Source organism: Dromiciops gliroides, chromosome 1 (assembly GCF_019393635.1).
Source record: "Dromiciops gliroides isolate mDroGli1 chromosome 1, mDroGli1.pri, whole genome shotgun sequence".
NCBI lineage: Eukaryota > Metazoa > Chordata > Mammalia > Microbiotheria > Microbiotheriidae > Dromiciops > Dromiciops gliroides.
In genome coordinates, this window is record NC_057861.1 from 540,846,978 (window position 1) to 540,872,504 (window position 25,527).

The 25,527-nt window shown below is 36.5% G+C and overlaps 1 protein-coding gene across 9 annotated transcripts in view; it reads right to left on the reverse strand.

Moving 5' to 3' along the window:
* Nucleotides 1-25,527, reverse strand: part of LOC122735893 (transformation/transcription domain associated protein) — a 152,901-nt gene that overhangs the window by 66,079 nt on the left and 61,295 nt on the right. For 7 of the 9 annotated variants that reach the window (XM_043977760.1, XM_043977777.1, XM_043977768.1 and 4 more), the window contains 14 exons: nucleotides 25,281-25,479; nucleotides 24,785-24,913; nucleotides 22,725-22,991; nucleotides 21,365-21,571; nucleotides 20,353-20,511; nucleotides 20,117-20,251; nucleotides 19,341-19,451; nucleotides 18,742-18,888; nucleotides 16,620-16,833; nucleotides 15,780-15,905; nucleotides 4,638-4,784; nucleotides 3,343-3,545; nucleotides 2,144-2,265; nucleotides 1,617-1,830 (listed from right to left, as the gene is read on the reverse strand). In XM_043977760.1, the coding sequence (XP_043833695.1) occupies nucleotides 1,617-1,830; nucleotides 2,144-2,265; nucleotides 3,343-3,545; nucleotides 4,638-4,784; nucleotides 15,780-15,905; nucleotides 16,620-16,833; nucleotides 18,742-18,888; nucleotides 19,341-19,451; nucleotides 20,117-20,251; nucleotides 20,353-20,511; nucleotides 21,365-21,571; nucleotides 22,725-22,991; nucleotides 24,785-24,913; nucleotides 25,281-25,479 (2,380 nt within the window). The remainder of the gene's footprint in view (nucleotides 1-1,616; nucleotides 1,831-2,143; nucleotides 2,266-3,342; nucleotides 3,546-4,637; nucleotides 4,785-15,779; nucleotides 15,906-16,619; nucleotides 16,834-18,741; nucleotides 18,889-19,340; nucleotides 19,452-20,116; nucleotides 20,252-20,352; nucleotides 20,512-21,364; nucleotides 21,572-22,724; nucleotides 22,992-24,784; nucleotides 24,914-25,280; nucleotides 25,480-25,527) is intronic. The other 2 variants (XM_043977792.1, XM_043977820.1) reach the window with 2 other exon arrangements.

Genomic DNA, 25,527 nt, shown 5'->3' on the forward strand with positions numbered 1-25,527 from the left:
CTGTCTCCAAACACAATGCTCTAACCAGAGACACCTAGATGCCTCTGTTCTCCAAATATATCCTATGTTCCCCTCCCCTTTATGCCTTTCCTCCGTTTCACTGTGCCTGAAATGTTTTCCCTCTTGCTCCTTGTCCTACCCATCACTTGTTATTGAGCAAAGCATTTTGCTCTTAGTGGGCCTTATCCCACTACCAGAATGTAAACTCTAGGTAAGAACCATGTCTCATCTATATTCTCTATCTCCCCTACTACCCAAAACAGTGCTCTGGATATAGTATATAGTATTTTTATAATAAAAGAACAGCAATAGGGGGGGAAATAATCACCTACACAATTATAGTTTTTTTTAATAAAACCAAACACAATAATGATATACTATTTTGCTACATAAACCATTTCTGTGTTAATGAGACATTACCAACAGTTTTGACTTTCTGCTTTTACCAGACTAAATACTTACTTAAAAGTAACTTGTATTATTACTCAATGCAGATAAAATGACAAGTAGAAATTAATTTTCCTAATAGCCTCAGTAATTTTTAAGATAGAAATTGAGACAAACATTAATTATTCAAGTTGTTCAAAGGGTAAAATTACTGACCAAAAATGCCTGAAAATTCTCCTATCCCATTTTAACACATAAATCAGAAGTACTGCCTATAGCCTTAATGGGAACATCAAGGAACCCACCTTTGTTAACAAGAACTAAAGACAGCTGACTTAAGATCCACTGAAACGTCTACTCTATTCTTATGCTAGACTCCTCCTCTAGAAATAGAACCATTTCAAATAGTTTTTAGTATAGATTCCTTTGCTCAATAGCATTTTAAGAGTTAAAAAGGGAAGACTGCAGAGGGTTAGCAATATCATGGAATTAAAGGATACTGGGATTAATTAGTTCTGTGATAGTTTGAGAGTTTAAAGCAGTATGAAATACCGTTGGCCAACACTGGAATAGATATTTTTAAAAATGATTTTCACACTCAAGGCTCAACAAAGTTTTGGGTATATAGTGAAGAAAATCATGCAAAATCTAAAAGAATCACAATTTAGAAGCAAAGCTTTTTGATATTACCTGAAAGTGGTGATTTAAAAATGCATTTGACGAACCATTGTAGGAATCTAAAATGGTTTTTGAAAGTATTCAAAAAATAAACACATTGAGACATCTTTAAGTGTTAAAATTTGTCTTAGATCCCTATTTCATTTGCCACAGCCATACTGGATTAAATCATCAATAGGACACATAGCAGAAATGTTTTTTCTTCTACAATTTGTTTTTACTATAAAAGGGCAATTTGAGTTGGCATTTTTAAGGCTTCAATACACCACCAAAAGCATTTTATAGTGCTATCTGCATTCAAACACTGACAAATAAAATTTGGTTTGAAATTTTCTTTATGATGTCTGTATTCAAACATGGCTCTAAGTGCTATATTTCAAGAATGCCCCAATCATACAAGAGCTTAAAAGTAGTTTTTTTCTAACAGCTTTTAAAGTCCACATCAGCAGTTGAAATTCTAGCACCATCAGGCAACAGCACAAATCCTCATGTTCTTTGAGCACAGTCAGTTGCAAGGTACATCACTGATCCCTAAGTTCACTCCATCCTACCTCAATGCATTGCTTGATCCAAAAGTGGTTCCCCATGGCTTCCCAGTTCTGAGAACAAGTCACATAAAGCAAGCGTTCATAAACACGGCGCTTCATGGAATTGTCAAAAACTTCAAAAAACTTTGCTCGGATGAGTGGTTGAGCACAACGTAAGCCAGAAAGGAAGGCAGGCTCTAGTTTGGCAGTGAGTTCACTTCCAGAAAGGTTCTCATCTCTGCAGTGAAAGGAAACATAGGGTAGAATTTCTTTTATTAAGATTTTATTATTTTATTATCTGTTTTGTTAGAATGTCTTTTATTCTTCAATCTAGAAGCAAACCAGTAGTAAATGTACCTACTCTCAAATGCAAATAATCACAAAGTTCACTTAAATGGCTCATATGGCAGTTAGGGAGTGCCTTCATTAATGATCCCCAGTATAAATTATTTGATTTGGCACTTTAAAGTATTCTTTTAATTGACTTATTGCTAGAAGATGAATGGATGGGAACCAAATAGCTGCAATATTTGATTTATTAATGTAATTACCTGTAGACATAGTTAACAAGGTCTAAGAATTGGGCATTTAATTCAAGGTCTTCTGGAAAACGTTTTTCAATGTAAGTCATCATTTTCACCAACAAAATGGACTTCTCACGGAGTGTAGGTGTCTGTGAATTTTTAAAAAGAGAATTAATTTTCTCAATTTGAAAAATAAACACACTCAAAAATATTTCAACCATCTGCTTTTTATAAACTTTTACACTATTGTCAAGTACAATGGGGCAAGATCATCTTTCTAAAAGGAAAGACTTCTTAAGAAGGCCCTTTGCAACAACAGTTTTCAAACATGAATGCTTAAATTTTTCTAAATGCTATATGTTCACTTTGATGTAGGATGCATCTAACTACATGCGTGCATGAGCACGCATGCACGCACACTTTGAAAGATGACTTAAGTCAATTTAAAAACTAGTTTTTTTAGAAATGACGTAATGAAATGTTTTTTTAAATTAATTACTATAAGGCAGAGATATGTCAGTAACCAACTAAATCATTCAGCTTTATATCCACAATAGACAATGACCAAAGTCATATTTTAAAGAAAATAATTTTCTTTCCTCTGCAAGGCCATCACTGAAATTTTAAGAGCTGCTTCTACTATGTTGTCCCTCACCTTTCACCAATGAGAACAAGAAAGCTCATTTAAACAGAAATAAATCTTATGTTGAGGAGAGCATTAAAATTTAGACCAACTAAGGTCTTGGTTTCAATGTGGACAATGCTGTAGAAAATCTTGACTTCTCTAAAAATGACAGTGTGAAACTAAACACGCAGTAATGTGTTTCAATCTTGCCTCAAGATAAGAGGTGAGGAAATCTTCCTCCTTTCAGTAGAGAGGCCAGGTCCCTATAGGTGTGGAATGCTACATATGGTAATGCTAATTTTAATTTTAATGCTAATATTAATTTGAATTGACTTTTTTCCTTTATTAAAATAAAGTGCTCCAGAGTATAGAGAACAGGCTGGGGATAACAACATGAAATGATTGCTGCAAAAAACAAAAAACTTCAATAAAACTTAATATTTTAGTTTTTAAGAGTATTATGAATGTAAAGATACTGTATTTGAAGAGCTCTCTGGAAGAACTATGAAAATCTTGCAACTAAGTCCATACATTCACAGAAAATAGCAAGAATAGATCACAAAGTTAATAGCAATGCCACCGTTTTGTTTTAATAGCTTACCTGATTGGCTGCCATAGGAGAATTATTTTTAACCCATTCTTCTACAGTTTTAACCACAGCACGAAGAATTTTGGCATCAGTTGATTTTTCAATTAGTGATGTTAGAATGGCCTGAATAAAGTTTTTCCTCATCTCCATGCTCATCACAGCAAGACGAGTTTTCACAAGATCCAAACTCAACATAACCAGTTCACTTGTCCCTGCTAATGTAGAGAAACAGATAAGACATTACAGTTTTATGGTTATACATAACTTGTTATCTCAATAGGGAAACTTGTGCCCAAAACACACATCTCTCCCCTCCCCGCTACCTCCATCCAAATAGCTACATTTAAAACTGGAAGAAACCTACTAAAATTTTCACTTCTTCAAAGCAATTTATAATTTTGTTCTTCCTCCTCCTCCACCACCCTTTTACAAGAGGTGAATAAGGGGAACCACAGCTAGTGGAAGTTTGGTGGAGATGTGAGGTGAAATCCAAATTGGGGAAAGGACTACAGTTAAGGAAATGGGGGAGGGCTGAGGTGGGGGAAGATTGATCTTATCCATGAAGTTGGGAGCTACACTATATAGATTCAGAAACTGAATTAGTTATACTCATAGAAGCTGAAAAATAAAGTACTCGAGGGCTTCCATGAGTTGTACTCAAAATCAAGATTAAAGACCTAGAGCTGAAGAGCACAAAACCTTAAAAATCATATATTCCAACCCCTTAATTTTATAGAGGAGCAAAATGAGTTACAGAGAAGTGACTTGCCCAAAGTCACATGTAAGTGACCAAATGAGGATGTGAACTCAGGTCCTCTGCCTCCACAATAAGTGTTCTTACCACTGTACTCCTCTGCCCAGCTGCACTGCAGGTTCAACCATAACTGGTCTTCTTTGCACAAACCACACATGTGAATACAAAATATCTATTTAAATGTCTGGGGGTGATGTTTCCATTACTGAAAATGACAGTTCAAAAATAGTTCCACATATTCTACTTTAGCAGGTTGAAACATTTTTAACTACATGTACCACCCAGTGGTGAATTTTCAAGACACTCAAATATAAAGTTCCAATAATTGTTAATTCTCTAATTTTCAAACAATCATATATGAAAAAAGCTGACTTTTAAAAATATAACTATGGTTTTTACTAGATATTTGGAACCCAGTGCTTGATACACTTTCATCAGTTTTTAAATAATCAATATAAATGTATAAAACCCATTATTATGGAGGGGCCACTCACACAACATTCTCATTTTCAGTGGGACATTACTAAAAAGAGTAAGGTACCAAATGTGTTACCTGTGTTAGCTTCTGCAGTTCCTGATGCCGCCTGTGGATTTAAATGCTCTCTAACCATCTTCTGTAGAGAACGCATGAAAACTGAAATCAATCTGTCTATGTAGCTAGGGTTATTACTGCAAGCAGACTTTAGAATCATCAAGGTACCTAAAAACCGTAAAATGTCCCCATTTTGAGGGAAAGATACAAAATAAGTAATATGTCTACAATAAAGAATTCAATAGGAATAGATAAAAATCAGCAACAAAATGTTACTGAATAATATGTACTGGAAGATACATAAATCAAGATGTCTCAAATGTTAGCATTAAAATTCTACAATAAATGGCATACTCTAAAATCCAAACTTAAAATATCAATGATTATTTCACATGTCAAAATCATCATAAAAGAAAGCTTACTTTTACAAGATGCATAGTAATAACTACTTTCTTCTCCAATCATATCAGTAAGCTCCCTAAGGGCAGAGATTAAATAGATGAACCTCCTAAGACTGCTCCACACTTAGCAGGTGCTTTTAAAAAGTTTGGTATATTGGATAAAATGTCAAGTATCCAAAATGGTATGAGATTTTTCACTATATACAGATAATACAAAGAACATTCTTATCAAGAGAGCTTTACCTCTCTTCCATTTCAACTCAACAAGGTTCTTTAGTGTTAGCCCTTTGGCACAAAGCACTGTGCTAGGTGATGAAGAAGAGATAAAGATAAATAAAATATGATCTCTAACCTCAAGAGAGGAATTGGAGAATTTCACGTAAAGTGGTAACATTTGAGCTAGTTTATAAAATATGGCTAGGATTTCAACATGTCAAGTTAGAAGGGAGGATACGCCATGTACAGGGGATAATGTGAAGCAAAGACAGGGAAAAAGGGAAACCCAAGATGTTTTCAGAGAATGGAAAGGATCCCAGTGTGACTGAAGCATAGAGTATACAAAGTGGATGATGTGAGAATAAGTGTGAAAGGTCACCTGGTGACAGGACCTTGAAGGCCAAGTTAAGGAGTCAAGACTATTCTGTAAGCAATGAAGATCTACAGATTGGAGAGCAGTTAGATGACAGGATCAGATCATTAATCAGGAAGGTTAGCAAGAGAGTATAGAAGATACCAGGTATGGAAATATCATTTAAGGGAGAGTTCAGGAGAACAGTGAGGTCTTATCTTAAACTAGGAAGGTAACATTGGCCATGGAAAGTAGGTGACACATGCAAGAGTTATTCTGGAGACAAACTTGACAAAATTTGTTGACTGAATATGAGCTATGGGAAACATGGGAAAGGTAAGAGGAAAATGAAGTTCTGAACTCCAATGACTCAAAAAATCATCAGTAAAACATAAATCAGGGGCAGCTAGGTGGTGCAGTGGATGGAGCACTGGCCCTGGAGTCAGGAGGACCTGAGTTCAAATCCAGCCTCAGACACTTGACACTTACTAGCTGTGTGACCCTGGGCAAGTCACTTAACCCCAATTGCCTTAAAAAAAAATTTTTTTTAATCATAAATCAGGAGGAGCAAGTTTTGGGAGAAAGCTATTAAGTTCAGTTTTCAAATGAGTTTGAGGAAAGAACAAGACCACGTTGGGACCAGAAATACCAGGCCACTTGAGGTTTCTACCATGTGGATGCAAGGCTACCTGAAAACAATCCCTATTCAGGTATCTCTTTTCCCTGTTATATGAATCAATGTTCACTGATTTGCTGTATCATACCCCCTCATCAGCAAAAAGGGGGGAAGAATGGTGGTAAACATTTATTTGAGAATCAAAGAAGGAATAATAGATTAGATACTGTGGTGGAAATATAGGTTGCCAAACAAGCTGGAGGAATCTGAGGACTGTGAGAACCAGGGCGCCACCCTCTGTTGAGAAAGTATGAGATGGGGGACAGCTAGGTAGCTCAGTGGATAAAGCACCGGCCCTGGATTCAGGAGGACCTGAGTTCAAATCTGGCCTCAGACACTTGACACTTACTAGCTGTGTGACCCTGGGCAAGTCACTTAACTCTCATTGCCCTGCCAAAAAAAAAGAGAGAGAGAGAGAGAGAGAGAGAGAGAGAGAGAGAGAGAGAGAGAGAGAGAGAAAGCATGAGATGACCTTTCTTAGGTCATCCTGGCATTCCAGAAGTTCATGGACTGCCTGTAAGTCATGTCAATCAATGGACTTGGATGCTACCAGCCAATTAGCTTGGAGGTGTCTGTGGGGACTGCCCCTCTTCCAGTTCAACAGGGGGCTTCCGGTGGAACTAAGAGAGATTCACTCTCTTGGATAGCTAGGTGAAGGCAGCTTCCTCTCTCTCTCTTTTTGCTAACCCCTAATATAATTTAATAAATGCTTAAAAGCCTAAACTATTCCTGAATTTATAAGTAAACTTAGCTAGTTCTCCCCCCACACTGGGGGGCAGGTAAAGTGAACACACATTAGATTTTTAAACATCACAGCACACAGAGGCAGAGGAGCAGAAATGAAACTGCTCTCTCTATCGTACTCCCCAATGCAAATATTTCGAAGCTTCTCTTCTCTCAGTCCTCTTACACAAACCCTCCCACCCAATCACTCAGAAGACTTCACTTTATAATGTACAGAGAAAAGAGGCTATTTCACACACACTTCCACATCTCCTCTACCCTACAGCACCAAGTGACCTGACATCATTCACCATTCTCTCTATTCCTTCTATGTGTAATCCTGATCATACCCATTCCTGCCTTTTGGATCATTTCCTTTATATGTATGAGGCTCATTTCTGCTACCCAGGTATCCACCATAACCCAAAACCTGCCATTTGGCCCTACCAACCCCTAAAATCATCCTTCTCTCTCTTCCCTTTCTTTTTTTTTTCTTTTTTTTATGGGGCAATGGGGTTAAGTGACTTGCCCAGGGTCACACAGCCAGTTAAGTGTCAAGTGTCTGAGGCCGGATTTGAACTCAGGAACTCCTGAATCCAGGGCCGGTGCTTTATCCACTGCGCCACCTAGCCGTCCCTCTCTCTTCCCTTTCAAAGACAAATTCCCAGAAAAAGCTGTCTTCAATGACTCCACTTCTCTTCTTACATACTTCTCGACCCTCTGAAATCTGGCTTTTCAATGTAAGCACTCAACTGAAGCATCTGTATCCAAACTTAGAAATGTTTCATAATTAGCAAATCCACTAGCTAGCTCTTAACCCTAATTTTTCTAGATCTCCCTCAACATCAGACACCATATACCTACCCTTTAGCATGCATCACCAGGAGACTGTCAGCATTAAAAAGATACATATGGGGGCAGCTAGGTGGCGCAGTGGATAAAGCACTGGCCCTGGATTCAGGAGTACCTGAGTTCAAATCCGACTTCAGACACTTGACACTTACTAGCTGTGTGACCCTGGGCAAGTCACTTAACCCCCACTGCCCCGCAAAAAAAAAAAAGATACACATGGCAAAGTAGTTTGGAATCCTTTCACTGCAATTTATCTCTGCACCCACCTTATTATCCAACTACAGCTCCTGACCCAGGCTCTATGTTCCTTATTAATCTCTAAGTCAATCCTTCAACTGAAGAAGAAATTAATAATATGTATTCAATGAATAGGAGTCTGAAGTACCTCCTCATTCATAGAGGATCCCTCTTCTATTTATTTATCTGAACATTCCATGCTATCATGACACTGGAAAACACTGCAGGTCTATGCCTCACTGCCTTATGACTCCCTAGTTAACAATTCAGCAAACTGTGAAGAACGTTATCTCTGTGGTCTTGTCATAGTGATTTTACTATATTCCTGGCAATCACCTTGCTTGACAAGAGCTCATTTGGGTCTACTAAGCCAAATGCTTTAAAAATGGAGCTTAAAATTTTCTGGCATTCTCTATCACCTATGTGACTAGGAAATGGTCTGTAAAAACCTGCCTGCTCCTTTTTCATGTTTTCATTTAGGACACTCTGACTGTGTATCCAGAGACAATCCTGATGAAGATTTTATAGAAATGATAAAGGAGATGCATGGGTCAAGAGTTAAGAACTTTTCCAATCACTTTATTTTAGAAAAAGTCTCATCTGTAACCTCCATTCTTTTGAGGCAGCTTGAAAATCGGTTCTTGCATAACTAAAGCTTGTTATCTCTAGCCCTTGTACCTTTGGTAACAAGTCATTTCCAGCATAGTAAAATGTAGTCAGCTTCATTATTTGTAGGGCCATTTGGTTGTCACATTTTCCAACTCTCTTCTTGAAAGTATTCACAATGGACAGAAGTCAAATTCCCGAGTAATATAAAGTCTTTGGGCTCATTCAATTCTTGACTCCAGACAACATAAGACCCAACATAAGATCATAGGATTCAGAACAAAATGAGGCTCTCAAAGGTCACCTTGTCTTACCCCTTCATTTTACATGTTACATTGTGTTAATTTTTTTCATCATCCCCATACCCAACTTTGGCCCAAAATAAATGCTGTGAAGATGATATGCTGGAAATTCTTAAGACTCTCTTCAACTTCATCTCCTGCAATACATATTGGCATATAAGCTACATGGTGCCAATATTTGGGAACACAATGAAAAAATTCCTCCAACTCCATTATTCACTCCTCTGAGGAGAACCCATGGATAGTAGTGTCACCAAGTTAAACCTGTCAAGCTGCTCTACATCCTCTCCTCCACAGGATTTTGGGTGGACCATCCTCCTCCACTCACCCACTAAAAATAGGTGTCACACAAGCTTCTTATTTAGCCCTCTACTCTTTATTCTCTATATGTTCATCAGATCTCATGGATCCAATCAGAATTTTTAGGCTCTAACCACTCTCCCAAACTCTTAGCTCCTCTTGAAATTACTTCACATTTACTTACATATGCCCAAGTTCTCTTCTTGTAGAATACAGGCTCCCTGAAGGCAGGGGGTATTTCCTTTTGTATCCATTGTACCTAGTACAGTGCCTTATACATAACAGGCAATCAATTAAACTTCCTTTTGTTATCTGGTCTTGTTTCTAGTGAGCACATCTGGATGGATATGGTTCACTCTCTCCAATCATCTATCAGTTTGCTAGTCATTAACAATGACACCATCAATTAAATTAATGTTTATAGATAGTTTAGTAAACTATGTAAATCTTAGCACTATTGACAACATTGTAGCAACAAAAACAAAAAAGGGGACTGCACAGGTCCTTTTATATTTCCTATTTTTATCTGCTTCATCACTTAATCTTTGTTTGTCTCCTTATCTTTAAGATGAGGATAATAGCACCTATATCTCCCTGGTTTGTAGTAAGGATAAAATGAGACAATATTTGTAAAGTGCTTTGTTAACTTTAAAATGTAATATAAATGTTAGCTATCTTTGAAAAGTCCCTAGATGGTAGGTTGCTGATCCTAGAGTCAGAAGACCTCCAGCAAAAGACCTGAGTTCCAATCTGATTTCAGACAGTTACTAGCTGTATGACTCTGGACAACTCTCTTAACCCTTGTCAGGCTTGATTTCCTTAACTGTAAAATGGGGATGATAATAAAAGCACCTTCCTCCCAGGGTTGTTGTGAAGATCACAAGATAGTATCTGTAAGTAACTTAGTACCTAGTGTTTAATAAATGTTTCTTTCCTTCTTTCCTTCCTTGTCAAACATTTGTTTCCTTTGTACTTAGCAGTTGTTTTTCTAACCAGTCTCTCACTATCCTTCCCACTTCAAGAAGCCTTTCTTTGTCGGGGGCAGCTAGGTGGCGCAGTGGATAAAGCACTGGTTCTGGATTCAGGAGGACCTGAGTTCAAATCTGGCCTCAGACACTTGACACTTACTAGCTGTGTGACCCAGGGCAAGTCATTTAACCATTGCCCTGCCCCCCCCCCCAAATTAAATTAATTTAAAAAAAAAGAAGCCTTTGTCAAAGAGAAGAATCGATAACAATCTCTTCAACCACCAAGTGCTTTAGAAGGTTTTTGCTTTATTTCTGAGATCAATTAGGCTGGTCGTCACTTCTTTGTATTTATTTTCAACTATACTTTGTGTACCAGTATTATTGAATTTGTTTCATTGTGAGTTTGTATGATGCTCAAAATATCTGACTTTCCCTCATTAATAGCTGTTGTGATTTCTCTAACAGTCACTGAAATGTGTTCTTTAATACCTGCAACTATTACACATTTCCTTGGAGATCCATCCATCCATCCATTTATTTGCTTATTTATTTGTTCATTCATTCATTTGTTTGTTTGTTTGTTTTTACTGATTGATTGATTGATTGCAGGGCAATGAGGGTTAAGTGACTTGCCCAGGGTCACACAGCTAGTAAGTGTTAAGTGTCTGAGGCCAGATTTGAACTCAGGTCCTCCTGAATCCAGGGCCAGTGCTTTATCCACTGCACCTCCTAGCTGCCCCCCAGATACATCCATTTTTAAAAAACACGGAATTTAAAATGCAACAAAAGAGAGCAAGTAAATGCACGCATGTCACAAAATCCAGCCATCAATTGGCAGAACTAAATTAAAAGTTCAAAGAAATCAGCCCAGTTGAGTTCACCCTGGTCAGGGTTAGATGTTCTCTGCCAACCTAGAGTCAGGGGGGACACACACCAAAGATCAATACTGTCACCAAGTGAAACCATATGAAATTATTGCCTATGCCAACAAATCTGCCTCCCACTATGCTTTATCATCATCTTGGATATTTATATTTTGCTCACCATGGCAAAATGTGTCATCATTAAGGGAAGAAGGGGCAAGCCTTTATTAAGAGTTGACTGTGGGGGCAGCTAGATGGCGCAGTGGATAGAGCACCGGCCCTGGAGTCAGGAGTACCTGAGTTCAAATCTGGCCTCAGACACTTAACACTTACTGGCTGTGTGACCCTGGGCAAGTCACTTAACTCCAATTGCCTCACCAAAAAAAACCCAAACAAACAAAAAAAAGAGTTGACTGTGCACAAGGCACTGTACTAAACACTTTACAAATATTCTCTTGTTTGATCCTCATCACAATCCTGCGGGGTAGGCGCTAGTATTATCCCCATTTTATAGCTGAGGAAACAGAAGAATACAGGTTAAGTGACTTGTCCAGGAACACAGCTAATTAATGGTTATGACTGTATTTGAATACAGGTCTTCTTGACATTGTAGATTCAGTACTCCATCAACTGTGCCAATAGATGCATCTTGGCAAACAATATAAAAACTATAGCATTAAAGACTGGAAAAAGATAATTTTTATTGATAAAATGAATGAAATTCACTTTGCCATTCAACATCTTGCAAAATAGTTGTCAGAATAAGTCTAGGTAAGCTTATGAGATGTGGGCATATTAATTAGGGTATAAAACAAACTCCACCAAAAAATGTTTGAGGGATTTTTTCTAAGATTGTAAGTGGGTTTAAAAGTGTTGTCCCCACTGAAGAAAGGATTACCTCTGAATAAACACTATGAAATATTAAAAAGCAGGACTATTCCAGAATTATCGAAATTCCTAAATGGAAATGAAATACTATAACAAGGTCCTGTATCATGGTAAATGTCATGAAAAGTTAAGAAACTTATCTGAAAGATGGAGATAAATATGCTTCAATGGCCAGGGATCTCACTAGATTTTAAAATCACTGAAAAACCTGAGGATTATATTTAAGTTTTTACTATGTAACAAGCACTGAGTTAAGCAATAGGGATCCAAATACAGAGAGAGAGAGAGAGAGAGAGAATGAATTTCTGGTCTCAAGGAGCTTACATTCTAAAAGGGGGAGACAACACATAAGGTAATGTCCTTTGAAGAGGGGGCCAGGGAAGGGAATTTTAGTCTGGGGAATCACATGGATAGTAAGCTGATCCATAGGTCAGTCAACTGAAACACCCTTTCCAGAAACAAGAAATGGTAGCATAACTGTGTCCAGAGCAAGAGGTAGAAAACTGGAGGGGGTGTCTAGGTAGGGAGCAGAATTCTGCAAACATAGATGGCAAGATACCCTGAATGAATGGATAAAAGGCAGGGAAATGTTTAGATGGTGGGCTAGATGAGTTTGTTCTCTCTCACAACTAGGGCAAAAGTTCCCAAGTTGAATCAATGAGCCTCCTCAGGTACTTGGGGAAGAAGGGAGAAGGGGGAAGGATAGGTGTTGTAGGACAAATGACAAAATGGCCTGGATGTATGGCCAGATGAAATGTGAAGGAAAGAGATAAATAAGTCTTATCTTCTGCTTTCTGGGAATGAAGCAATGCAGTTAGTTCCAAGAATGAATTAAAGTAAGGCTCTTGGAGATCTGATCACCAGATATTTATTAACTGGACATCCAGCCTGAACTCCTTCCTGCTTCCAGCTTCTGTTCAGGCTACCAATCTCCCAGTCATCTGGTCCTTCAGAATCATCTTTGACTCTTCCCTTTGTCATATATGGATCCAAACAAGTGTCAAATCTTGTCAGTTCCATAAAATCTCTCCCATCTCTGCCCTTTCATGGTAACTTTAATTCACGTTGACAACAATTCTCACCAAGTCTCTTAAATTTCTTTGTTTCCCAGCTCTTCTCTTTCCTTTCCAATATATCCTCCTAGAACTGCTGAAATAATCCTCTTAAAGGCACAGGTTGACAATGTAGTCATACTGCTCAAAAACCATCCTGAGCTCCCTAACACCTTTAGTTGTATCATGTGCAAACTATTCAGAGGTCAGATGTTTGAAGTTCTATCTGCCCTCTGCCCTCTACCTACCTCTCCAGCCTTAGTTCACATTTCTCCCATGCACGAATAACAAATTCCAGCTAACCAGGACTAGTTGCCTAAATTTGGAACTTTCTCTCCTGCCTCCAAGTATTCTTCACCCATCCCTGGAACTGGGATCTACTTCTTCCTCACCTGTCTCTCAGAATACTTATCTTTCCATGTTCTAATCAGCTCAAGGTGCGCCACCCAACCCCCCCATGAAACTAATTAACATTCTATTCTTTATTATCCTAAGCCCTAGATTTATATCTAGCCTATTTCAGTATTATTATTCATCTCCACTGAAGCTGCTCCAAGAGAAACTGACTTCTAATAAACAATAATTTTCAAATGGCAACTTTTGTTTCTTTATTCAGTGTTAACCATAGTATATTCTCTTACCTCAGGGTTAACAATGGAATCTATGGCTAGGGAAATAAGGGGGTCTTAATGTCCATGAGTGACTTGCCCAAAGTGGCAAACAGACCAGAACGCCCACATCTTATGACTCCATATTCAGGGCTCTTTACATTATCTATAATGTAAGTTATAGTTTCTATGCAGGTGTTTAGCAGCAGGTAGTAAAATAAAAAATTTTAAAAAAAACATTTAAAGAGAAAACTGTTTTTGCTTACTTTTAAAATGTCATGAAAATTGTCAGCTAATATTTATAGCATGGATTTACATGTGTTTTTATACTGTACTTTTTATAATTAGACCTCCAATATTCACTTCTATTCTGCATATACAGAAGAAGCTTCTAAACTAGTATAGAGAATAGAAATATAAACTGAAACAATTAGTTCACTATTATTCTTTTCTGCTGTAAACATAATCTACTTTTCTGCCTTTAGCAGTGATGCATTCATTAAAGGCATACCAAGTAAATTTTAAACCAGTTTCTAACCATTTGGGATAAATGGGGGTAAAGTAGGATGACGTGATTAAGAATGTTGGCTTACATTTATTGCCAACTTTCAAGAAACTTCCAGCTTCTGTTGCTCTAATAATTTCTTGAATATTGATCATTTTGGTCAAGACTAGTCATTTTACCTGTGCAGCAAATTCATGGTATGACATTCTCTCCAAAGATGCAGAACTTAGCTATAGCTAATGATATTAGAGCAACATGTGGCACTAAGAGGTTAAGTGACTTAGAATCACACTGTCAATATGTATCAGAGATAGGACTTGAACCCTGGTCTTTTAGACCTTTAAAGCTGTAACAGGCTAAAGCGGCAATGTGTCCAGCCAGTCAAACCATCACCATAACCTTGATCAATCATCGCCCTACCCTATCCTTCAACTTTAGTGAAAACAACCCAGAACCCAGACAATCACAGTATCACAGTATTCCTTCCCTCAAACTACCAGGGTTCCTTCCAGTCTGGCTCCCATAGCCTTTAACAAGGAGAGCAACCCTCATGGAAAAAGGGTCCACCATTCAAACCCCCATCACCAATTAAGGCTGATGGGTAGATAAGGCCAAGAAGTGTAGGAATAAGTAATGCTTACCAGACCACCAGCTATACCTGCACCCCATTATCCAGGAAAGTGACCCTTGTGGAAATGCAACCTATAATAGCCACAGTACCGATAAGCCAGAGAAGAAGTTCTTAACATTGAAGTCCTTGGCGCTTTTACATAGTTCAACATCAAAAACAGATAAGATTTTATGAATGGAAATGACACTGAAGATGCAATACTATCTGCTTTGTTGCCATACACTGGGCTTTGCCATCTAACTTGCCACTAAAACCTCCTAAATACATTGTCTTCCATTATAAGAATGTGAATCCCTTGAGAGCTCACATTTTTTGCTTTTGTACTTGTATCCCCATGTCTTATCATGTAGTAAGTAATTAATAAATGCCAGCCATTCATTCTCCCATGCTGCCTCTCATTAAAAACAAACAAACAAAAAAAACCCTAAGTACTTTAATAAGGTTCACAAAGCACTTTACATAATTATCTCATTTGATTTTTCAAAGTCACCTTGTGGACAAGCTACTGTTATCAGACCAGCTGAGGTAACTAAAGCTTAGAAATAACGTAAGCTGCTCATGATAACAGCTAGTATCCAGGGGGCAGGATCTAAAGCCAGGTCACTCCTGACTCCAAGGCCAATAATCTTGTTATTATACCATGGCATGATAATTAAAATGACCAAATTAAATTTAAATTTAATCTTTCTTTGTTGATTAAGAAGTTATTTCAGAGGGTTCTCCCAGTGTTTTGGAGTCTTCGTAAATATCCATTAGCATTATATGAAAAGGTACAAATCAAAATAATATCTAAATTTGCATGTTTCCTACAAAGTATAAGAAAAATCATGCCTCACTTTTCTTATTGAGCATTCAAGTCTAATGACAAAGAACTTAACAGATGATTATATGCTCTCTCTCTTATATATATATATATACATACATATATATGTGTGTGTGTGTGCGCGAGCGCGCTACAGCTGATAAAAAGAAACAATACTCACCAAAGAGTTGGGAAGGATTTGCATTTGTTGCCTTTTCATAATTAGTAAGCCCTTCATAAATAACTTTCCCCACTGCTGCATACAAGCATTCAAGCTCTTCATATTTTGAAGCCACACTTGAAGTACCTGAAATCAGAGTTTAAAATCAGAGTAATAATGCAGTTTGGGCCCTCAAAATCCCACTGCATACATTTGCATTTACCAATAAATGCATTAGTGACAGTCAATGGAGCTACTGAGAATGAGCAACAAGGCCCTTTTGGAACAACTTCCTTTTTGTGGATAAAGTGATTTCTAACCACTGCATCCCAGGTGTAACTCTCCTCACACTTTTCTACATGATTTATCCAAACAAGTTATCCTGATCTCACTGAAATTTTCCCATTAGAGTGTATTCTAAATAAATATATTCAATAACACAACAGAATTCATTCCTGTTAACTGTGCAACATTAGATAGAGGACTTTTTACACTTAATTTCCCTTTCATGTCTCAGTAAAACAGTAATGTTCAATGAATGAATAATTGCACTTCCAAAGCAGAAAAAAAGATAATTGCAAAAGACATTAAATTTATGGCAGACATTTCTTGAGCCAAAGCAATGACTGCCACAGGTTATTAAGTTTTTATGTCTAAAGATAATGATGTATTCCACATGATTACTTATTTCAACTTTTTCTTATAGAGGTGGAAAGTGCAAACTAAAATGGAACAATAAAATACGAAACACATCAAACAGAAGATTAGCACACTTGAAAGACATGTTTCCCCTCACCCTTTTACTTAATCACTTCAATTGGTATAATGATAAAAGAAAAACACTGAAGAAAATGATCATACTTGGTTCTGTGGGGAAAATGCTCATTAGGCGTGAGAGGAGACTATGTACTGCTCGCAAAACTTTGGTGTTTCCACATGTCATACAAGCAGCTACCCCTCGCTGCAAAGGCTTAAAGCTACTGAGAATTGCCGGAGACTGGAGGACAGTTAGCAAGAAACTTAAGACTTCCAATCCAGTGCAAATATTTGCAAAGTTAGCTTGGTTAGGTTGTTCCTAGAAAAGGAGAAAAAAAGAACAAACTGAAAAGAAATGTTATTTTAAAACAGGTTATAGAAAAGTAGCCTCAAACAAAGCTTTAAAATGACACCCAATAAATTATTTGCTAACAGGGCTCCAGCTAATTAAAAGGGATTTAAAGATAGGGAAAACTAGGAAGGCAGGAATACTGTACCTCAAAAGACCACTATGTTAAACTTCTAAGAAGTTTTCATACTGTGAGAAGAACATCAAAAGGATGCTATTCTTTAAACCTTTTCTTTTAAAAAGGGCTTATACCCCAAGTAGATAATTAGAAAAAGGAATTCTCCATATATATATCAACATTTTTATAAGAGAAAGAATTAGATTACTAGCTGTGTGACCCTGGGCAAGTCACTTAACCCTCATTGCCTCTCCAAAAAAAAAGAGAGAGAGAGAGAGAGAGAGAAAGAATTAGAAACAAAGTAGAAGCCTACTGACAAGAGAAAAGCTAAATAAATTGTGTTGAATTAATGCAAAGGAGTACTACTTACTGCAGTTAGGAAATGACAAATATGATGAATATAGGGAAGCATGGAAAGATTTATACAATATGACACAGAATCAAGTAATCAGAGCCAAGAAAATATATACAACGACTAAAACAAAGTAAACATAAAGAAAAAGCATAAAACAATCAAAAGTGAAGGTTGTAAAATTACAAAGAATGAGCTCTACTGCTAGACATATACTACGAGAAGGCCTAATACAGGAAAATCCCATACTTCTGGTAGCATCAAAGTAGAAGCAAAATAGGTTCCCCTGAATTGGAGAACATTATGTGAATGTGATGGAATGTTATGTTACAAAAAATGATAAATATGAAGATTACAGAAAAAACACAAGATATGTGAATTGATACAAAGTAAAGAAAAATCATCACACACACGCACGCACGCGTGCGCAAAAAATAAAAAGAACCCTCTCTCACCCCAGGACAAAAACAAACACACTCTGAATGCAACATAATTATAATGTTCAATCTTGGCCCCAAAGAAAAGAGGAAAGAATGTAACCTCCACTTTTTTACATTGATGGAAGACTATGATAATGAAATATTGCAGATGCACTCAGATATAGTTCCTTCCTTTTTATTTTATGTCAAAAAGCATGCCCCTCTGGAAGGGAGATGAGAAAAGGATATATTTGGAGACAAAGTGATGCAAAACCAGAAAAGATAATAAAAACCATTTAGAAATAAAATACTCAGTAAATGCTATCAATTTTTTTCCTCTGAAAATTCTCACAAAAGCATGTTCTCAAATAAGAAAATTATTGCTAGATAAAAGTGATCAACATCTTAGTGCCACAGTACATGAGCTGTCAATTTCTAGCCCGGCTTTTTAAAAAATATTTTATTTTTTTCTAAAATATAAATTTTTTAACATTTTTTTATAATTTGAGTTTCAAGTTCCCTCCTTCCCATCCTTCATCCCTCCTTTGTGAAGACAAGTATTTTGATGTAGATTATACACGTGCAGTCATACAAAACATATTTTTATATTAGCCATGCTGCAAAAGAGAAGACAGACTGAAAAAACAAAAATAAAAAAAAAAAATAAAGTAGGAAAAGTATTATTCGATCTGTATTCAGGCTCCATTGGTTCTTTGGAGGTGGGTAGCATTTTTCAACCTAAATACTTTGGAATTATCTTGTATCACTGCCTTGCTGAGAATAGCTATATTATTCACAGTTTATCATCGTACATTATTGCTGTTACCATGTACAGTGATTTCCTGGTTCTGATCACTTCATTTTCTATTAGTTAATCTAAGTATTCCAAGGTTTTTTTGAAATCATCCTGATGAGCTTTAAATTATGACTACATTTACCAGGAAGGCAATAAGATTCCTGCATTTGACCTAACTGGCTTGTGAACCTACCACCGTCATCAGAAGCTTATCAAACCATTGTAGTTTGAGTTCTGATTTTGGCCACATATCTGGTCGTAAAGCAGTCTTTAGGAGATTAACACAACGTCGTGATAACAACTCTCCAGGAGATCCTGCAGTATTGGAGTTGTCATTAACCTAAAAATACAAATAATAATGAAATTTTATTAACCACATAACTTGCAATATATTCAATTATTAAATACTGAAAAATTATAATAGATTTTTAGTCTATTCCTAACACATTCCAATTAACTCTACTACATGCAACCAGAGGATCTTTGCTTATCTACAGTGAATCAATACATACAACATCCCAAATATGCAACAGATTCTCTAAAAAGAATCTGAAACAGATGTTTGAGGTTTTTAATGTCTAGAAAGAAAGTAGCTTCCAAAAAACCTCAAACGTCTAGAAAGAAAGTAGCTTCCAAAAAACCTGGAGCCACAAGTTTCAAATCATTTTCACTTAAATGCAGTTATTTTAAAATATAACCACACACACACACACCACCACCACCACCACCAATGGGGGAATTACTAGGTATTCTCTGTCCCAAAGAATTAGTGTCACAAATTTATAATCATACCTGACAAGCAATCCTAATCAAAAAGTTCACCACTGTATCTGTATGCTGCTTATCAATAGGCTTAGCAAGTAAAGCATCGGCCCCAGGCAATGACTGGCTCCTTCCAAAGACCTAAAAACACAGGAAGAATGAAGTTTAAACCACATTATAAGATTATTAAGACTATGCAAAAGTATACTTCAATGTTATGATTTTGATCACTGTAAATTCCTCTAACAATCCATCAACCTGGTCATAGATAACATTCTGAGAGAATTCATAAAGAAACATTAACCTAAATAAGGGGTAGGGAGTGAGGAGGAAGAATCTCTATTTAGACTAACACTGTTGTCTTATTTTTCTGCTACACTATACACACACGCACATGTATATTCATGTATGTATACTCAAAATACACAACACATAGCATTATAAAAACGTTTATCCTAAACGCACACTATATCCTAAGCTCCAAAGGAGTATTTTCACTATAACTACACAAATACCTAAATGTCATTTACAGAACTATTCAGACACTAGATGAATTATACAGGCACTAATAACACTAAAAGAACCAAGATAGCTTCAACTACAGTAAAAATGGAGGAAGGAGTGTCATCTTAAACATTTTTTTTTAAAGAATTTTAAAACATAAAAAGAAATTAACACAGGTGAACATTTATGTACTGATGTCTGTGTAGAGCATGACTCTGACAAGTAGGGATTGCACCACTAAAGAAAACGCATAAGCAAAAGTTGATGGTGCCCATCAGGAGTTACAGAAGACAATTTCTTACTGCACTCATTGCTCCAGTGGCAGTCCTAAATCGCTTCACCTCTTGGCCAGAATCAACTGACAGTCCTCTTTTAATAGCAGATGAGGCACAACTGGCACCTTCTCCACTTGAATTTGGATCCATATCAGAATCCGGCTAAAACAACGAGAGAGTAAATTAAAGTTTATTTTCTAAGGATACTGGGGGGGGGGGGGGGGAGAGAAACCAAAGGGAATATAAAGAATTATCATTCCTACCTGCTGATCCTTAATCCTTTGCAATTCCCATTTAATGACAACTTCTGCCAGATCCACAGCCAATTTTCTTTGTTCAATGGTAACACTGGGAGTAAAGCCTAATCTCTGCATGGCACTGACCATATGCTGCACCAAATGGTGCCTCACTGGGTAATAAACCTATGGACAGTTTTCAGTGTTAATAAAAATACATTTAATTCTATATTTTACAAAACATAGCAGCCTGTTCATTCTTTTCAGAGAATTTTTTAAAAAATGAATTTTATACAAAATCTTATTTCTGTATTTGTTTAAATTGAATTCTAACCGAATTAGGACCAAAATAAAAGGATCTTTTTGTTTTTTCATGCTCCATGCTATGGGTATATGTTCACTGATACTCATTAGTTTGGTCTATACTTTATGCCCTAATATCAAGAAAGATCAGAAACTAAAATATCATTTGGAGTATAATTCCCTTCAACTCTAACCAAGGTTCAAAGAATGAAATATTTAACAAAGGACTGAGCAAAGACCAGTAGGATATAAAAACGTAACCCTAGAATAAATAACTATTATTAATGTAACCCCAAACCTCTTAAAGGAGAAGGAATGTAGATTCCTTCCAAGAGACTGTTTGCATAGATCTATAAAGGGAAACACCAAAAAAATTCACCATTTTGATGTGAGAGTTCTACTCAAAAAACCTGGATTTTAAGTGCAAATAGAAAATGAATATTTACTAGATATCTTGCTACATATATATCCTGACACTAGGCAAAAAGAAAAACAAAAAAGGGTATGAGGCACAGTCAACACACTTAAGCAGCTTAACTTCCTATTGAGAGTGCTCGCTTCGGCAGCACATATACTAAAATTGGAACTTCCTATTGAGAGAGGAAGCCAAAACATTTACTCAAATGTATCATTTATATGGTGGTACCTTACTAAAAGTAAATAACCACAATAATATTACCAAAAGGAAAAGAAAGCCAAAAGCTGAAAGCAAAATGTTGAAAACCAAACTACATACCTTAAAATGTTGGACTATTAAATGCAAAATATGGACTAGCTGGGGAACAGTATGACCTTCCTCTACAATGATTTTTCTAGTCCAATGCGTCAGCATTTGGTGTCCATCCTCCATTCGGGCAGGGACTGCTGGAGTCAGAATAGCCATTGCTTGTCTAACAATTGCACGGGCCTCCATTGCATGAGCCTTTAGCAAACTATGAAAAACCTAACATGGAAGATTCTTGTAAGACATGATGTGAGAATCAATCTTTTTAAAAATATCAACAATAACTGAATTAGGACTAAAACAAAAGGATCTTTTCTGAAAAAAATCTGTTTTACATACTCACTTAAATTTGGGAAAATAGTCTTCACAAATACATAGACCTATTTAAAAAATGTTTTTAATGATTCATGCTATCAGTGATTGACTATGTTCTGAAGTATGTATATAAAGATTTTATCATGGATACTCATTAGTTTAGCATGTGCTTTATATATATTTCGCCAGTAGAAAGGATGGGTTTGGAGTTGAACCACCAACACTCTTTAACTATATTCCCTGTAGTAACAAGTGTTACATATTCACAAGATGTGTTTTAGGCCCCTTCGACCATAGGGAAAAAAAAAAAAAAATCTAACTGGCCTAGCCATGGATCAATGCTATGGCCAAGGTATCACTGGCATCATACTCAAAGGTAGGGGTGAGGGGTGTTATGAACCCCTTTGGCAGTCTGAAGAGGCTAATACATGAACTCCTTTTTGGAATAACATTTTAAATGTATAAACTAAAGCACATGTATTATAATGGAAACCAATTATACTAAAATACAGTCATCAAAACGTTTTTAAAAGTTCATTGAGGGGCAGCTAGGTGGCGCAGTGGATAGAGCACCGGCCCTGGAGTCAGGCGGACCTGAGTTCAAATCCGGCCTCAAACACTTAATACTTACTAGCTGTGTGACCCTGGGCAAGTCACTTAACCCCAACTGCCTCACTAAAAAACAAAAAAAAAGTTCATGGACTTGGGGGACAGCTAAGTGGCATGGTGGATATAAAGCTCAGGCCCTGAATTCAGGAGAACCTGAGCTCAAATCCAGCCTCAGACACTTGACACTTACTAGCTGTGTGACCCTAGGCAAGTCACTTAACACTCATTGCCCTGGGGAAAAAAAAAATGTTCATGAACTCTATTCTGAGATAACAAGCTAATTCTAACTAAAGGAAAAAGCAATAAATGGAATATGGCTTGTGCTCTAGAAAATAGCTGGGCGCTAAAGTTAAATAAGAGTGAACAAAGTAGTGAATTATAAAGAAGATACACTTTAGGAGAAGTAACTCCTTAAGCATTAAGGAGGGGGAAAAACACTGTAAAATACCTGGAGGACAATTTTCTTGTGTATGGCAAATTTGGCAATGATATGGGCCAGGAGTAAGTGCCCACTATATTTACATGCTGGGTCCACACACGCCTTAGACAGCAGACAAGGCCAAGCAAAAGTCATCAATCGCCGAAGTTTGCTATTCCGGTTTTTGTTATTGTCATGGATGTGATGTGGTGCATGTTCCACAAGAAGTGTGGCAAACTGTAAAAGATAAATCCTAAGGGAATCCAGCATATCTGTCTGTTTCTCTGGATCAAGCACCTAACCATGGAAAGGAGAGAGAAATGTAATTATTCATATATTTATATATTTCTTCTGTAAAGAATGTTGTACATGGGGCAGCTAGGTGGCGTAATGGATAAAGCACCAGCCCTGGATTCAGGAGGACCTGAGTTCAAATCCAGCCTCAGACACTTGACACTTACTAGCTGTGTGACCCTGGGCAAGTCACTTAACCCTCATTGCCCCACAAAAGAAAAAAAAAAGAATGCTGTACACATAAGTTTAAACTAACGATGGAAAGTAGGAAAATAATTTGATACATCATTTTTTCCTTAGTAGAACAGAACTTCAGGAAAGCTCTTATAATCTTTAAGTGCTAAAACATTCACACCTGCTCAGACAGAGCTTTTAAACTATATATAAGTTAGTTCCCAAGGAAATGTTTCAGAATGAAAAACAAAACTGCTCGGTATGAGCCAAAACACAAATTAAATTATACGTTTTTTTAACTGGCAGCCATAACTGATCTGGTCTACTTAGACTGTAGTCAGAAACCATTCTGGAAAATATTCTGAACCCCAAATAGAATTTAACACTGAAATACCCCTGGGAAAGAAGACAAGAGAGATACTCCATGATAGAAATATCAATTTTTTAAAGATCAATTCAATAAAATTACAACCCAAAACACTGTCAGACCTCTCAGGGGGAACAAAAATAGTCAGGAAGCTTCTCTCCCTCTAACTAAGAGAGTTGTTTGTATTGGGAATTCAGTAATACAGATACAGGATTTGGCAAATTCTGTCAGGATATAAACAAGGAGCTATCATCAGGCCTTGCTCATTCTTCCTCTAAAACTAGCACCTATAGAAAGGAATTGAGCAAGACTACCTAAAGTAATAAGGGTTTCCAAGGTCAAGTGTGTAGTATTAGTAACAACCAGAACCCCTTCTTTCCAGATTGACCAGAATGAATGAACAAATCTATATGGCTTCTGAAAGAAAGGGAGAACCAAACATTTTCCTCCAAAGAGCATTAATATGAATAAATAACCTATTTAAATGTCTTATTTATCAATCTTAGGGCAAAAACTGACAAAAAATAGTACTCCAACAAACATATACACTGAATATGTTGCCCAAAAAAACCCCAAAAAACAAAAACAAAAACACAATGCAGATACACTTTAACTAGCCCATAACAAAACATCAAGCATATTAAGAATTATTTCCCAAAGAAGTACTTCATGGTAAAAATCTCTACAAACTGGAGGTGAAAGGTAAGAAAAAAATAAAACAAAACCCAAACTTGTATTATACGTGAAAATGTAAAACCTAAGCTAATTTAAAATATTGCTGATACAAATCAGCATTTTAAAACAAAATTATGCTTACAACAATATAAACATTAATAAATAATAGCCGTGACTGAACCTAGTCTGAACTTGTCATTTTAGTATTTATAACCCTAAACCAAAAACTATGAATAGACTTTTCATAACCAACAAAGAGTTTTCACAAAATTATGAATGCCTACTTGGATTTTGATATATTGAACTTATACTCAGAATATTTTTAAATTGGCTTAATTAACTTACACTAAGATAAGAACCTCTCCCCCAACTCCTGGGGGGGGGGGGTAAAAACTCACTGTAATGAATGATATACACACACACACACATATACATATATATAAAATACTTCCGTGCAAATCAGTAAAATTATGAAAGATAAAATTATTTCTAAAAATGAAATTATTTTAATTAACCCATAACACATACATACTTAATAGCCCTCATATGTGTGACAACAATTCACTATGGAAATTACCACCTTGGTAATAAAAACACTGGTAATGCTTTCTGGATTATCTCCTTCTGGATTGGGAGGTCCCAAAAGCTGTTCTCCTTCAGCTTTTTCAAAACTGTACAAGAAAGCAGGATTCAGGATATGTTGTAGAACCTATCAATAAAACAAAAGAAAAGAAAATTGTCATGCTGTTTATCTGCTGTGATTAGTAACTAGATTACCCAAAGTGCACCATAAAACTGCAAACTATCTAATACTCAAAGAAAAACATGTCATTTTCTATATTTTTTAGTTTTTAAAAAATATAAAGATAGGTAAGAAGCCAAAGAAAAGAAAAACTATTTGGTTTTGTTCTTTTCACCTTCAAAAAAAATTTTCCAAAGAAAAGACAAAACCTTGTTGCTGAGTCAGATGAATTTTTCTCAACAATGGCATTTTTCAGAAATAGTTCAGTTTCAAAGTATACTTTAATATCAATAGAAACACAGTACACAAGTTCTTTTGCTTCCTGTAACTTTACCTTGGCTTTGAGCTCATCTCCAAAATTTGGATCATTGAAGTCTACGAAGCGAAAGAACAAGGCACGTTTTTGAGAGATACTATAATTCTTGGGGATTTCCTCTTCCATGTATTCCTTTAAGAATGTCATGTTGCAGAGAAATCGGCCAGTGAAGGCTCGAAGCAGCTGGAAAAGCAACTCTATATCTCCATAATTCCTTCTGTAAAATCGAGGTAAGGAAGTAAGTTCCTTCTGAAAAACTTTGTAA